At 44.9% G+C, this 16,287-nt stretch overlaps 1 protein-coding gene across 1 annotated transcript in view; it reads left to right on the top strand.

Moving 5' to 3' along the window:
* OCA2 (OCA2 melanosomal transmembrane protein) overlaps positions 1-16,287 on the top strand; it is a 320,006-nt gene that overhangs the window by 200,130 nt on the left and 103,589 nt on the right. The window contains exons 19-20 of the mRNA XM_073011978.1: positions 3,964-4,023; positions 4,616-4,720. Of these exons, the coding sequence (XP_072868079.1) occupies positions 3,964-4,023; positions 4,616-4,720 (165 nt within the window). The remainder of the gene's footprint in view (positions 1-3,963; positions 4,024-4,615; positions 4,721-16,287) is intronic.

The raw sequence follows: 16,287 nt of genomic DNA on the forward strand, positions 1-16,287 counted from the left end.
ACAGAAACGCTTTTACACTGTTGGTGTAAATGTAAAGTAGTTCAACAATTGTGGAAGACAGTGTGGTGATTCCTCAGAGACCTAGGGCCCAAAATACAATTTAACACAGCAATCCCATTGCTGGGTATACCCAAAGGAATATAAATCATTCTTCTCTAAAGATACATGCATGCATATGTTCATTGCAGCACTATTCACAATAGCAAAGACATGGAATCAACCCAAATGCCCTACAGTGATAGCCTGGATAAAGACAATGTGGTGCATATACACCATGGAATACTCTGCAGCCATGAAAAGAAGCAAGGTCATGTCCTTTGAAAGGACATGATGGAGGTGGAAGCTGTCATCTTCAGCCATGAAAAGAAGCAAGGTCATGTCCTTTGAAAGGACATGATGGAGGTGGAAGCTGTCATCTTCAGCAAGTTCGCACAGGAACAGAAAACCACACTCTGCGTGTTCTCATTTTATAAGTGGGAGCTGAACAATGAGAACAATGGATAGAGGGAGGGGAACAACCCACACTGGATCCTGTCAAGGGGGAAAAGCGGGAGGGGGAACATCAGGATACATAACTAATTCATGTGGGGCTTAATACCTAGGTGATGGGTTGATAGGTGCAGCAAACTACCATGGCAGACGTTTACCTATGTAATAAACCTGTACTTCCTGCACATGTGTCCCGGAACTCAAATTTAAAAAATAATAAATATTTCCAAATATTAAAAACAATTGGAGCTTCAGAGAAGAGGAGCAAGAGATTAAGAGAAAAAGATATTTGAAGAGGTAATGACAGAATTATCAATCTTGCAAAGACACATTTACAATTTCATGAAATTCAGTGAAAACACAGGATGAAATAAAGGAAAACATGCCTGGACACATCATAATCATAGTGCTGAAAACTAAAAATAAGAAAAAATTCTTGAAAACAGTGAGAGAAGAGTGATACATTGCATACAAGGGACTAAGATTTGAATGACTGCAAATTTCTCATCAGAAATCCTGGAGGCAAGTAGATAGTGGAGCACCTTCTTTAAGTGCTGAAAGAAAAGAACTTTCAAGCCAGAATTCTGTATCTAGCATAATATTCAGGAATAAAGGAAAAAAAGAGAGACATTCTCAGATGAAGAAAATGACTGCAATTCATTTCCAGCAGACCTGCTCTATAAGACATGTTAATGGAATTTCTCCAAGATGCAGCAAAATGATACTACAGAGAAATTAGATCTTTAGGGATGAAGAACAGCAGAAATGGTAAAAGTAGGTAAGTGTAAAAGATAACTTTTTTCCCTCTTAAGTTCTTCAAAATAGGTTTGATGGTTGAAAGTATAAATTATAATATTGTCTGGTGGGAGTTTTAAGTATATAGATGTAACATATACCGTAAGGTGTAATATATACAATATATACCACAAGATGTAAACTATACTATAAGAGGAAATGGGAGAAGTAAAGTGACTTATATCATTTTAAAGCTTGTACATTTTACTTGATGCAGTAAAACTTTAGGCAGTAAAGAAGTTACATATCTATATTTTAATTCATGGAGTAAGTACTAAAAATAAAAATTATTAAGAAAAATAACATTTAATACTTAATATTATTAATTATTATTAAAAGCCAACTGATGAAAATAAAATAGTATTCAAGTAACCCAAAAGAAAGCAAGAAAATGGGCAGAGAAATGAATAAAAAAAGAAGAGACAAACAGAAAATAAATGATAATTTTTTTGACCTGAATACAACTATATCAATAATTATGTTAACTGCAAACATTCCCAGTAAGAGGAAAATATTGAGAAAGCAGATAAGGAAGTAAGGCTGTAATATATGCTGCTCATAAGAGACATACTTTACCCTTGATCTTAGCTGAAAGGCTGAGCAATGATATAAGACATACTTTTCAATTAAGTATAGAGATATGTTGAAAGTAAATGAATGGAAAAATACCTAGCATGCAAATAATAAGCATAAAAGGCCAAAGTGGCATAGAGTAAACTTCAATACACATAATATAATTGGACATAATGAGGGACATTTAATAATAAATGAGACAGATTATAAGGAAGATATAACAATTATGAATGTCCTTGGTAAATACTCAAGATGCAATTGATTCACTAAAGTAAAACAAAATAGACAATTCCAGAATCATAGAAGAAGATTTTATCACTGTTCAGACATTGATAGAACACCTAGACAAAAAAAAAAAAAAAAAAAATCAGGAAAGCCACAGAAGCTATGAATAACATTATCAACCACCTTGATTCAGCTGACATTTGTAGAACACTATATGCAACAACCACAGAATTCAGTCTTTTCATGTATACACGGTCCATCCACCAGTATTATAATATTACATCGTAAGGATTACGTACTCTGACCACAACAAATTTAAGTTAGAAATCAGTAGCAGCCTGGGAAAACCTCAATGTCTGGCAAGTCAACAATACACTTCTAGTTAAGTCATGAGTCAAAAATGAAATCACAAGGGAATAAGATAGTATTACAAAGTAAAATGTTGTTGAAAATATATAAAAAATTTTTGAGTGCAGCTAAAGTTAGCCTAAAGGGAAACTTGTAGATGAAATACAACAGAAAATAAGAAAGATCTAAAATCAGCTATCTAATGTTCTACTTTAAGAAGCTGGAATGGAAAGTAAAACTAAAATACATAGGAAGAAGAAACTAATAACGATAAGATCAGAATCAACAAAGTAGGAAACAGACAATGCAGGAAAAAAAAAACCCACTAAGCTAAAAAGCTGGTTCTTTGAAAAGAAACAATTGAACACACATCACCAGTATCGTCAAGAAATGAGAGGTGACCAACACAAACCCTACAGGGATTAAAAAACAATAAGATAATCTGTTAACAAATTTATACCAACAAATTCAACAACTTACATGAAATGGAATAGTTCCTTAAAAACTACAACTTACCAAAATGGACTCACGTTTTAATAGAAAATCTGAATAGAATTATATCAATAAAGCAGCTGAATTAGTAATTAAAATTATTTACACAAGGAAAAGTCCAAACACAAATGGCTTCCCTGTTTAATCTTCTCGAACATTGAGTAAGAAATAATACCAACCCTATAAATCTCTTTCAGAAAATAATGGAGGTGGGGGACAGAACATTTTAATCTGGTTTAGGCCTATATCTGAGCAATAGAGCAAAACTGTCTCAAAAACAAAAACAAAAAAATAAAAAAAAGCACAGACAAGCTGCTGTTTCCAATATTTGCAGTCTTTCAGCATGATCGAATCACAGTGAAAAGGCCACACCCACAGAGGTGCTGGGCAGCTGAGCCACCGGTACCTGTTGCCTTCCGGTGACCTCCCACGGTGGCTCGGTCGCCAGCCTCTGGGCGTCCCTGCGTGGGACCTTGGCAGCCTGGGCAGAAGGCTCCTGCGCCTCATCTTCTCTCTTCTGCTCTTTCCGGCCTTTCCCTGGGTCCAGGTTTCTGAATCTGCCTAGTACTGTGGAAATAGTTACATGTGCCAGTTAAATAGACTTTTCCTTCTTTTCTTTGAAGATTATAAAAACTGCATTAAAAAAATTCTTTTAAAACTCTGTGATGTTTAACTTTAAAAAGAAATTGGAAATGCCACTTACTTGAAAGACCTGTATGGAATGGTATGTCATGATGTGCGATTGAACAGTATCTTTACACAGGTCTTAAAGAGAGTCTTCCATTCGGATTTAAATTTAACATGGACGTTAACTCAAATCAATGAGGGATTTCTGCCATTGTTGTTGGACTTTTCCTCCGTGAATCTTCATTGTGCATATATGATAGTAAATTATTTATAGACTGTGTATTTGAGTCTGATCTTTTATAAGAAGCAGGAGTCTGGGCCTACCTTATGTTCACGTCTTTTCAAGACTTTTTTTTAAATCTTGCATATATTTTCTGTTTTATACTGATTCTCATCACACATCCTTTCTTCTAGGCGTTGGCACATCTCCACTTAATAGAATATGTTGGAGAACAAACTGCTTTGCTAATAAAGGTAAAATAAATGCTATAATAGAAGGTACTCCAGCCACTGTTCTTTGATTTTGTGGGAAAAAAAAAATTCTGGTAAGAACAGGTCACATTAATTATGTAAAAAGGCACAGCAGGGAACCTGTTCTATCCTGTGCAGCCCAGAGATGAAGGGAGACTTTTTCCAAAGAATATATAATTACAGATGCTTGCTATTTTGCCTTTAACTTTATTTAAAACCTGCCTGAGAAGGAGTGGGATCGACGCCAGCCTCAGTAAATGAGTGCTGCAGGCACTCCAGCCTCAGTGGTCTGCCAGGCCATCGGGTCAGTGTGACCAGTGTGCGCAGCCACCACACGTGGACGAGGGGCAGGGTCACTCTGCCTCCCCATCCAGGGGCTAGCAGGCCTAGGCATGGCTGGGCGTTGCTGGTAGAAACCCAGCGGAGGCTCCTGGTGTGGGTGGGGCCCTGGCTTGCACACCTGTGTCTGCCTTGGTCTCGTGATGGTTAAGAGGAAGGACTAACACCCTCGGGCCCCTCTGAGTCTCCCGGCTGGTGAGATCTGACCCTAAGTGCATGTGATGGAACACTGCAGCTGCTATTGTCCTCCTTCCAGATGGTCCCAGAGGAGCAGCGCCTCACGGCCGCCATCGTCCTGGTGGTGTGGGTCTCAGCCCTGGCGTCGTCCCTGATTGACAACATCCCATTCACCGCTACCATGGTGAGTTGCGTGTCTCCATGTTGAGGGCTCAGCTTCAGCCTGGACATAGCCTGGGGCTCACCCTCCTGCCCTAAGGCAGCAGAGGATGAAGCCTGCCCCTTTGCTGCACTCACAGGTGTAGAGGACAAAAGTGAGCAGAGCCCGGGGCAGCTGGGCAGAGAGTGCCGAGAGCCCAGACTGCAGGCGGGGAGCCGAGGCTCTGCAGCTGCTGTGGACGGCATGTCCTGGGGTGACTGGTGGTCTTGGGGTCAACGCCACTGAGAGCTGCCACCCCTCCCAGAAAACGCTGTCTTGTCTTGTCTGTCTGTCTGCCTTCCTTCCTTCCTGCCTTCCTGCCTTCCTGCCTTCCTTCTTTTTTATTTTCTTTCTTTCTCTCTTTCTTTTTTTCTTTCTTTCTCTCTCCTTCCTTCCTTCTTTTCTTTTCTCTTTTCTTTCTCTTTCTTTTTCTTTTCCTTCCTTCCTTCCTTCCTTCCTTCCTTCCTTCCTTCCTTCCTTCCTTCCCTCCCTCCCTCCCTCCCTTCCTTCCTTTCTTCCTTCGAAAATTGTGAGACATCAAAAGACAGAGACTTCCATCTTCATTTGCTGCAGATGCAGAAGCTATTCTAACCAGCCCGTGTGTCTCCTAGTGCTTGGCCTGGGCAAGATCTCTCGTTCTCTGTGTGGTCTTGGGCCCCAGCCAGGCCTGGAAGTGCACGTCGTAGACCTTTAGTTGGACAGATGAGCCTGTTTCTGGTGTGACTTCTGCCGGCACTGATTGCTTGGTTCAGGGCAGGAACTGGGAACCCAGGTGTGGCAAAGTAAAGGTAGGCCTAGGGGCTTGCACACAAGTCGCTGGGGTCCTCTCACAAACACTTGAGGTCGTCCCAGGTGTGCAGGGAACAGGCCAGAAGCGTGGTGAGCACTCCTCATGGCAGGATACAGGACAGGGGAGAGCCCTCTGTTCTTCTGACTCTGAGGGCCTCCCCGCTCTCCGCAGGGAACAGCCTGTGGGATCCCAAGACATCCCACCACCCTGTATCGTGTTCTGGACAATGGCACCCCCGGACTGGAGCAGCCGGCCTGGCTGTGTGGGGAAAAGGGCAGGCGGGGCTCATGCAGCACTGACCTTAGGCGGACCTGGGAACCTGCCTCCCTCGCTTGCAGCCTGGAATTTAGTTTCTGCCTCGGTTGACCCTCTAGTTGCCTGACTGTTGTTCTCCTTCCAAGGTCTGGGTGTGGTAATCCTGAACGAACTCGGTGGCTGTTGTTATTTTTTGGTGAAATTCCACATTGGGGAAGTCTTGCGGCTGTGGTCAAATGTCCCAGCTGTGGCCCAGCTGGCTCCACCTCTCCCGGCACCCCAGGCAGGCGGACGCGTTCTGGCAGGGCTGCCCTTACCGGTCCTCAGCTGCGGCTTGTGCGTTCATCCTGTTCTCCAGGGAAACACAGTTTGCAGAGAGTCTGCACTGTCCCAGCCAGTGAGGTGCGGCCCGAGCACAGGACCCCGTGCTTGCTGCATGTCTCAGAGTCGCAGACCCCACCTGTGCACCTCCCTCCTGCCAGACCACCTGCCACTCGAGATGCACCCTCATCTTCAGTGATGTGGTGCCCCCTCTCCAGCACGATGCTGGGGCTCTTGGGCCTTCGACAGTGCTGTTCTTTGCCACTGGTAGCAGCTTCCTTCTCAACTCCCTCCTTCCCTGTCCTGGGAGCCAGCCTCACCACCCCACAGCCCTCTATGTTCCCTGGGTGGCAGCTGGTCCTTTCTCTGGATCTGCCTTCACTGTGCAGCCTCTGGGTACAATGGCCTGCCCTCTGGATGGATGTAGGGTGTCCTACTCAGGCCCCCAGTCATGTAAGGCAACTCATTCATAGTAAATCCTCATGTCTACAGTTTCCTCCCACTGGTTCTGGCTTCTGACAGATGCAGTGATAGGAATGGCTCTTTGGGAGGTGATCTGGGTTTCCTGCCCTCAGAGAGGCCCCTTTGACTGGGAGGGCCTTTCCACTGCACAACTGTGGAGCCCTCTGAACCCAGGGAGTGGCCAGGAGAGTATGTGGGTGGCAACGCGGGTCTAGTTCAGGCCTGAGATCTTTGCAGTCGTGCGTCCCTCTGCACCTGCTGCTGAGGTAGAGAGAAGGCAGTGCCGTCTCCTCGCCATCCTGAAACCTCTGTGCCCTGGCCTGGCTCATGTAGATCTACAGAGTTCAGACATCTGAGCTTCTGCTATAGTCGGCGAGGCTTCTTGGATCGTCCCCAGGGTTGGCTGTAACCAAACACCCTTAGAGTACCTGGTCCTCTCTGCACCCACTCGGGAGGGCTGCTCCGTGTTCAGGTGGGGAATGGACAAGGAGACCAAAGAACATTCATGGAAATGCATCAGGAGAGACGGGTGTGCCTGCCCGCGGCCGCAGACACAGCGTGAACACAGTGTGCGGTGCTTGGGCTCCCGCCACCTGGCCAGCAGAGCTGCCTGCCTTCCCTGCCTCCTCGCCAGCCTCTGTCAGAGGCAAGAACACACCTCTGGCTGGTGTCACTGGCCAGGTCAACAGGACACTCTTCACTGGGGATTTTAACATGAATGGAACCTTGAAAAGGGTCAGAGAGTGGGCAGGTGCAGTCGCCACCTCCAGTGACATAAATGCAGGCCGCTGCCTCGGCGGAGAGAGCTGGCAGGAGCCTGGGCTGCGTGGGGCGTTTCGGCAGCCTTCGCCTGGTATTCCAGGGACGTGAGTCTCAAAAGACAACACAGAACCCGTCTCGTCTCCGACGGCGTCATCTCCCCGAGCGAGTCTTCAGCGTGGGGTTGTTTCTGCTGCATTTGCGTCGTCAGCTATGGGCTGAGAGCGACAGGTGAACTCTGTTCGTTCGTTCAGGATATTTCTCTCCCTATTTCTTTTCTTGGCGTGGAGATGTTTAACCAATATTTCCATACAGGGAAATCCCTTTCACACCCACCGCCTCTTCTTCCTTCCTCTTGCCCTCTTGGTGGGCAGGTGGCCTCTGTGGGCGGCGTTCTTAGGACTCCATCGCATGGTCCTAAAGACCGAGTTGCAACTGCTGAGAAACAGCATAATGCCTGAGAATTCTCCATTTAAACCTTAACTTTTCAACCTCATTTGCTTGAAAAGGAAAAATCCTCAGGCAACTTTTAAGTTAAAAGGTTATTATTACTCTTGTCCTGAATGTTGAATTCAAAGGCTGGCAATTTATGCACATAAATCTGTGGGTTTCCTTTAACTGACTTGTTGGCACTCATCATTATCTGTGCTGTCACCCAGCCTCTGGGTGGAAGGCAGTTTCTCAGGCATCTCCTTTCCCCAGCTTTCTTTGCAGTCTAGCCCCATCCCACAGCCCTGCAGGAGGTATCAGGGCAGACATCCTGGCCTGTCACACCTGGCGCAGGAGAGCAGTCTTTCAGAGGTGTGAAAGTCAAAAGCATTTCCCTTGAGCTTTAGCTTTAACATTTTTTTTTAACTTATTCTCATTTTTGTTTTAACTCCTCCTATCCTGAAACATCCAGGAACATAATTGTGTGGAGGATCAAACCCAGCCCAGCGATTGCAATTAGGTTTAATAACATGAGCAGTTGGCACTTTCAGCAGCTCAGGTTCTGCAGGAGGTGGAGCTGGGCTCGAATCCCAACTCTGCCATTGTGCGAGCGAAGGAGGCACTAGAGTTAGACAAACAGAAATGGAGGAGCACAGAAATGCCGTTTTCCCCGTTTGCTTGGTGCTGAGCCTGGTACTGATGGGCTGTGTGGGTTGCAAGTCTGCCCCGGGCAGGTGCACAATGGATGTCCTCTGGGTGGTTGGGGAGCGACCTCAGAGAGGCCCTGCTGGGCCCAGAAGTGAGGGTCTCTCACCTTCCAAGGCCCACAGACCAGCCACTGCACCGCCAGCCTCCAGCTCCATGGCACCCCATGAAATCCAAGTGGCACATTTAGGGGACCAGTAGTGTGAGAGAAGCTCATTCACTGTGTCCCACCGACACAGTACAACAAATGACAAATTATGAGGACACTCAGAGATTTAAACACAGCACAAAAAATAGTTTCTGCAACTAAAACCTGTAGTGTTTTCCACAAAAAATATTGAATAACGAATTGAAGAAGAGCAAGGTGTTCGGCCTGAGCTGCTGTGCTTGCCGCCACGTGAAAGACGCTTGTGCAGGTACAGGACAAAAGCGTAGAGAAGCAGAGTCGTGAAAAAGGATGAGAGATTTGGAGGCGAGACCCAGGGGACCCAGCGTGGCCATGGCAGCAGTTCCAGAATGGGGAGAAGGAATGCATCGTATTGAAAAAGCACAGCCCTTTGCCCTCAGATGGGGCTCGGGCACCGGCAGAATCTCGCAGCACCAGGAACTTCTCACAGGGCAGGTCTCAGATACTCAGACCCCTGAGTCAGAGCCTGCATTTGGACAAGGTGCCAGGCGACCCACTCCACACATTGGCATTGAAGAAGTGCTGGTCTAGGCCAGGCCCGTCGGCAGGACCTGTGCCCCTATCAGCTATAAATAGCTCTCCCCTGCCTCACCGCAATCCTTCTCTCAACTCCCAGAATCGCGGTGAGGGTGCGGCCTTCCCCGTGCTTACCTGCGGCAGCTGTGCACCCTCACCAGGGGACCGCCTTCCCCGTGCTTACCCGCGGCACCTGTGCACCCTCACCAGGGGACCGCCTTCCCCGTGCTTACCCGCGGCAGCTCTGCACCCTCACCAGGGGACCGCCTTCCCCGTGCTTACCCGCGGCAGCTCTGCACCCTCACCAGGGGATCCACCCAGAACTGCTGCTGAGTGGCTGCTGTGTCCCACACAGCCAGGAGCCGACTGCAGCCTCCCTCCTCTGTGCCCCAGGCAGCTCTGCCCTCCTCCCGCTGCTGCTGTGTGCTTGCCATGTGCCTGGGCCACCTCTGCCCCTGCCCGGGTAGTTGCAGCCTCAGGGGGCCTGTCCTTCCCGACCTGTCAGGTCAGCCCTGCCAGCCTCCTGCTGATGGTTAGTGCCTCCTGGGCCGGCTTCCCAGACCCCTGAGTCAGACCCCATTGCCTGGGCCAGAGGTCAGGCGGTGAGGACCATGTGCCTTCCAGCTGTCACACAGCGGAAAAGGAGCTTCAGATGTATTTTTAGATGACTTATGATGTTGTGGTATTTAAATTTAAAAGTAGACATTTAAAAGAATGATGGGATGCCTTTGTTTAAGGATGTTGATATAGACAACATCCTTGGGGATTATTGTAAATTGGAATGGCAGATTTGACATACGAACTTAAGATGTCTGAGGAGCCCAGGCACGGTGACTCACGCCTGAAATCCCGGCACCCTGGGAGGCTAAGGCCAGTGGATCACCTGAGATCAAGAGTTTAGTACCAGCCTGGCTAACATGGTAAAACCCTGTCTCTACTAAAAACACAAAAATTCGCTGGGCATAGTGGCACGTACCTGTAATCCCAGCTACTCAGGAGGCTGAGGCAGGAGAATCACTTAAACCCGGCGGGGAGGGGAGCAGAGGTGGCAGCAAGCTGAGATGGGGCCCCTGCACTCCAGCCTGGGTGACAGAGCGAGACTCCATCTCAAAAAAAAAAAAAAAAAAAAAAAAAAAAAAAGTCTGAGGAGGTCTACTTTTTTTTTTTTTTCAAAGTTCTTTGGCTCTGGGCGGGCAGCGTGTCCCCCTGTGTGGGTGCTGTGCACTGTGCGTGCCTCTTGTGCCCCGTCCAGCCTCCAGCACTGCCCCTCCTTCAAGGCTGATGCCCGTGCTTTCTGTCTGTGAGGACATACGGCAACCATGTGGGCACTTCCCACGTGACGCTGTGGCCACCCAGTGCGTCCTGCCTGCCTTCCGGGTGTGTGTGGGGATGTCCGGCTCCCGGCACCTTCACCCAGGACCACACACCACTGTCTTCCCTGCATCCTTTATTCTTCACTGTCTGCTGATGATTGGCAGGAGGATGCAGGCTTGCTGCCGTGTCTCCAGGCCTTCCCACCGCTCCCCTACGTCCTCTGTTTCCTGTAGCCAAACACTTGGAAAGGGAATCTGTCTTGCCACCCTCTCTTTGTTGGAACCTTTCTTCACTTTTTCTTGACTTTACCACAGTTGAGCTTTTCTTCCATAATCCATGGAAATAGTTCTCTCCAAGGTCACTAAGGACCAGTGCCCGCCCTCAAGAGAGATCCCCTTGGAACCTGGCCAGTCAGCAACATGACATGTAGGCCACCCCTCAGAATCTTTCCCCGCCTGGCCCCTCAGGTACTCCTCCTCCCCTCATGGGACTCCTCCTCCTCACCTCCTTCCATGAGCCTCTCCATCTTCCAAGCCCGGTATCTCTAGACTCACGGCGGCAGGGGTCTCATCCAAGCACATACTCCAAGTGCCATCCACAGCAACCTCCCCTGGGCTCTCCCCAGAGCCCACCTTGGGTGTCCGGCTGCCTCTCCATTTCTCTCTTGGGGCCTCCCCAGAGCCTAGCCTTGGGTGTCCGGCTGCCTCTCCATTTCTCTCTTGGGCTCTCCCCAGAGCCTTGCCTTGGGTGTCCGGCTGCCTCTCCATTTCTCTCCTGGGGCATTGCAGGTGTCACAGACTTAACGTGTCCGGAACTGAAATCCTGATTCCATCTTTCCCCATTCTTCCTTGCCCTCATAAATTGTGTCTCCATTCTCTCAGTTGCTCAAGCCCCTGAGGCTGAGAGCCAGCTGACACCTCACCTTCTCTGACACCCTGTGGCCAGCTGCCCCTCAAAGGTTTTGAATCGGATCCATTCTTGCCATCTACACTCCTGTCCCCTGAGGCCCCGGCAAGGACCATATGCCCTCCTGCTGTCACACGGTGGAAAAGGAGCTTCAGATGTATTGTTCCCAAATACATCCCCAATTGTTCCAAATTGTTCCTTTTGGTTCCACTCTTGCCCTGCTCCTGAGAGCCGGTGGTCCACAGAGGCTCCCCGCTTTGGTACAGCCCAAAGTCTTGGCGGTGGCCTGCACCTCGCACAGGCCTGCCTGCTGCTTCCTCCCTGACCTCACTTCTTACTGCTCTTCTCTCTGCTGACTTGGCTGCAGCCATAGTGGCTCCTTGGATTTCAACCCAGCAATCCCACTGCTGAGTACAGACCCAAAGGAGATGGAATCATTCTACCAGAAAGACACGTGCCCTTGCATGTCCATCACTATGTTACTCACAATAGCAAAGACGTGGAGTCAACCTAGACGCCCATCAGCGGTGGATTGAATAAAGAAAATGTGGTACATAAACAACATGGAATACCACACAGCCATAAAAAAAACCAGTGAGATCATGTTCCTTGCAGCAACATGGATGGAGCTGGCGGTCGTGATCCTAATGGAATTAACGCAGAAACAGAAAACCAAATACTGCACGTTCTCACTTGTAAGAGGGAGCTAAATAGTGGGTACATATGACACAAAGAAGGGAATAATAAACAGTGGGGTTTTCAGAAGGGAGGAGTGAGGGATGAGGACAAGGGCTGAAAAACTCCCGAGCAGGTACTGTGCTCACTGCTTGGGTGACAGGAACATTTGAAGTCCAAATCCCAGCATCGCACAAGATGTCCGTGTAACGAACCTGCGCATGTGCTCCCCTGACTCTGAAATACATTGATGATAAACGCTTTTGCTCGTTCTGTGCTTTGTGTCTGAGATTCTCTTCACACGGATCGTCAGAGCTTGGTCTTGCTCCCTCCCCTGTGACTGAGTTTTGCAAAACTGCTCCTTCCCAGTGCTAAACTGACAACCTCGCCCTACCCCTCTCCCCTTTCGCTTTATTTTTTCCCCGTAACACTTAATGCCACCAAGCCTGCTGTGGATTTTACTTATTCATTATTCTTTTGAGCTGCTTAGTTGCGCAACGTTTGCTTTTAAATAAAATTATACATTCGTACAGATTACAGTGCTAAATCAGCCTGGAATTCCTGTTTAAAAAATAGCACCTTTATAACTTTCATCACCATTTCTTTTTCTCACAGAAAACCTTTTTTTCCTTTGCCACTTATTTTATTTTATTTTATTTATTTTATTTTATTTTATTTTTTATTTTATTTTTTATTTTATTTTATTATTTTATTTTTAGTTTAGTTTAGTTTAGTTTAGTTTGGTTTCCTGAGTGCTGCTATCTGCCGTCTTTTTTCCCAAGCCCTGGGGTCTTTCTGTGGATCTCGTGTTTGTAGAGGCAACGGCTCCCTTCTGTTCCTTTCTTCCTGTAAGAATGTTGGTATCAACTACATCCCAGTTTCATCAGGAACATTGATCTGTGGTTTTGTTTTCTTGTAGTGGCTTTGTCTGACTTAGTATCAGGGTAATGCTGGCCTGATGGAATGAGTTAGGAAGTGTTCCCTCTTCTTCATTTTTTGAAACAGTTTTTGAAAGATGGGTGTTAATTTTTCTTTAAATGTTTGGTGGAATGCACCAGCGAAGCCATCTGGTCCTAGACTTTTCTTTGTTGGGAATTTTTTGGTTACTGATTCAATCTCCTTACTAGTTATAGATCTAATCAAATATTCTGTTTTTCCATGAGTCAGTTTTGATAGATTGTGTATTTCTAGAAACGTGTTTGTTTCATTTAGTTTACACAATTTGTTGGCATGTAATTGTTTATAATATTCTCTTATAATCCTTTTTATTTCTGTCAGATTGGTAATAATGTTTCCACTTCAATTTTTGGTTTTAGTTATTTGTATTTTATCTCTTTTTCTTAGTCAATCTAGATAAAACTTTGACAATATTGTCGATCCTTTCAAAGAGTCAACTTCTGGTTTTGTTTACTTTCTCTATTTTTTCTATTCTTTATCTTATTTATCTTTCCTCTTATCTATCTTATTTCCCTTGTTCTCCTAGCTTTAGGTTTAGTTTGCTTGCCTTTTTGTAGTTTAAGGTGTAAAGTTAGGTTATTTATTTGAGCTATTTCTTCTTTTATACATTTTATACATTTACAGCTATAAATTTTCCTATTAGCACTGCATTCGTTGAATCTCACAAGTTTTAGTATGTTGCGTTTTCATTTCTCTTTGTCTTAGGTGTTTTCTAATTTTCCTTGTAATTTCTTCTTTAACTCATTGGTTGTTTAATATTTGTACATTTTCTCTTTTTCCTTCTGTTACTGATTTCGAGTTTCATTCTATTGTAATTAGAAAATATACTACGCATTATTTTAATCTTTTAACATTTATTGAGAATTATTTTGTGGTCTTATCTTGAGGAATATTTTATGTCTGTACTTTTTATAGTAGAAATATCTATTTCTCCTTCAATTGTGCCAATTTTTGTTTCATATATTTCCAGGTTCTGTTTTTAGGTGTGTAAATATTTATAATTGTTATATCTTCCTTCTATATTGAGTCATTTATAAATACATGTTATTTGTCTTTTGTAACCTGTTTTTGTTTACATTCTATTTTGTCTGACAATAATGTACCCACCTCAGTTCTATTTTGGTTACTGGTTACTATTTACGTGTAAAATATTTTTTCTTACTTTTAACTTATTTGCGTCCTTGTATCTAAAGACAGTCACTTGTGTGTAGATGTATCCTGTTTCTTCTGCCAATCTGTGTTGTTTTTTTTTTTTTTTTCTTTTGTTGGAGGCAGAGTCTCACTCTATCTTCCAGGCTGGAGTGCAGTGGCACAATCTTGGCTCACCGCAACCTCCGCCTCCTGGGTTCCAGTGATTCTCCTGCCTCAGCCTCCCGAGTAGCTGGGATTACAGGTGCTCGTCACCACACCTGGCTAATTTTTGTATTTTTAGTAGAGACGAGTTTTCACCATGTTGGCCAGGCTGGTCTTGAACTCCTGACCTCAGGTGAACAGGAGAGTTTAATCCATTTACAATTAATGTAATTTCTGATAAAGAAGGAATTACTCTGCCATTTTTTTCTTTTCTGTGTATCTTAGATTTTTTGTTTATTGGTTTCTCCATTACTGCCCTTTTTTTGTATTTAGTTGATTTTTTTTGTACTGTACAATTTTGATTACCTTGTTTTAATTTTCTGTATATTTTAACAGTTATTTTCTTAGTGGTTACCTTGGAAATTTCAATTAACATCCTAAATGTGTAACAACCTATCATGAATAATACCAGTTTAGTTTCAATAGCATACAGACTATTTAGTCCTTATTTCCTTTACAATTCAGTCCTTCCTTCCTTCATAGATTACATCTTTATTAGCTGAATGCCTATTAAATATTTTTCCTGTCTCTTTCTCTCCATCTTCTCTTTCTGGAAATCCTATAATGCATATATTGGTAGATTTGATGGTGTCCCCCAGGTCCTTTGGACTCTGTTTATTTTTTTTCTTTTACTTTCTGCTCCTCAGACCTAATAATTTCTTTTTTGACGTTTTAAATTTTATTTACTTTTTAAATTGTGGCAAAACACATGCAACATAAAATTCACCATTGTAACTATTTTTAAGTGTACAGTTTAGTAGCATCAAGTACATTTACATTATTGTATAACTATCACCACTATCCATTTCCAGAGCTCTTTTCCTTGCAAAACTGAAGCCCTGTACCCATTACAAATAATTCCCTGTTTCTTCCTCCCTCAAGGCCTTGGCAACCACCACCTTACTTTCTGTCTCTTATGAATTTAAATATTCTAGATAAGCCCTGATAATTTCAAATGTCATGTCTTCAAGTTCACTGATCCCTTCTTTGGCTTCCTCAATTCTGCTGTTGAAGTCTTGTAGTGAGGTTTTCATTTAAGTTATTATACTTTCAGGTCCAGAATTTCTATTTGATTCCTCTTTATAATTTCTACCTCTTTAGTGATATTTAAATTCTGTCTGTACATCATTTTCTTGATTTCCTTTAACTATTTGTCTGTGGTTTCCTGTAGTGATTGAACTTCTTTAAGACAGCTGAATTAACATCTTTGACTAATAATTCTAAGGCCTAGACTTCTTCCAGGATGATTTCTGTCATTTTTTTTTTTCTGTGAATGGACCACACTTTCCTATTTGTTTGTATGTTGTGTAATCTTCTTTGTTGAGAGCTGGACATTTTGAGTATTATATTGTGGTAATGCTAGAAATCTAATTCTCCTATTCCTCAGCTGTTGCTGAGTCTTTCTCGTTGAGTGCTGGAGTCATCCATTTGTGACTTTTCCAAACGTTTTTGAAAAGTGTGTGGTCATTGAAGTTTTTCTCCTATTATCTCTACAGTTCACTAGTAGACTGACAAAGATTTCCTTAAATTTCTGGCTCCCAAAAAATGTGTGTGTGTGTGTTAGGGGTGTGTGTTAGGGGTGTGTGTTAGGGGTGTGTGTTAGGGGTGTGTGTGTTAGGGGTGTGTGTGTTAGGGGTGTGTGTGTTAGGGGTGTGTGTTAGGGGTGTGTGTGTTAGGGGTGTGTGTGTTAGGGGTGTGTGTGTTAGGGGTGTGTGTTAGGGGTGTGTGTGTTAGGGGTGTGTGTTAGGGGTGTGTGTGTTAGGGGTGTGTGTTAGGGGTGTGTGTGTTAGGGGTGTGTGTGTTAGGGGTGTGTGTTAGGGGTGTGTGTGTTAGGGGTGTGTGTTAGGGGTGTGTGTGTTAGGGGTGTGTGTTAGGGGTGTGTGTGTTAGGGGTGTGTGTGTTAGGGGTGTGTGTTAGGGGTGT

The sequence above is a fragment of the Chlorocebus sabaeus genome, chromosome 26 (assembly GCF_047675955.1).
Source record: "Chlorocebus sabaeus isolate Y175 chromosome 26, mChlSab1.0.hap1, whole genome shotgun sequence".
NCBI lineage: Eukaryota > Metazoa > Chordata > Mammalia > Primates > Cercopithecidae > Chlorocebus > Chlorocebus sabaeus.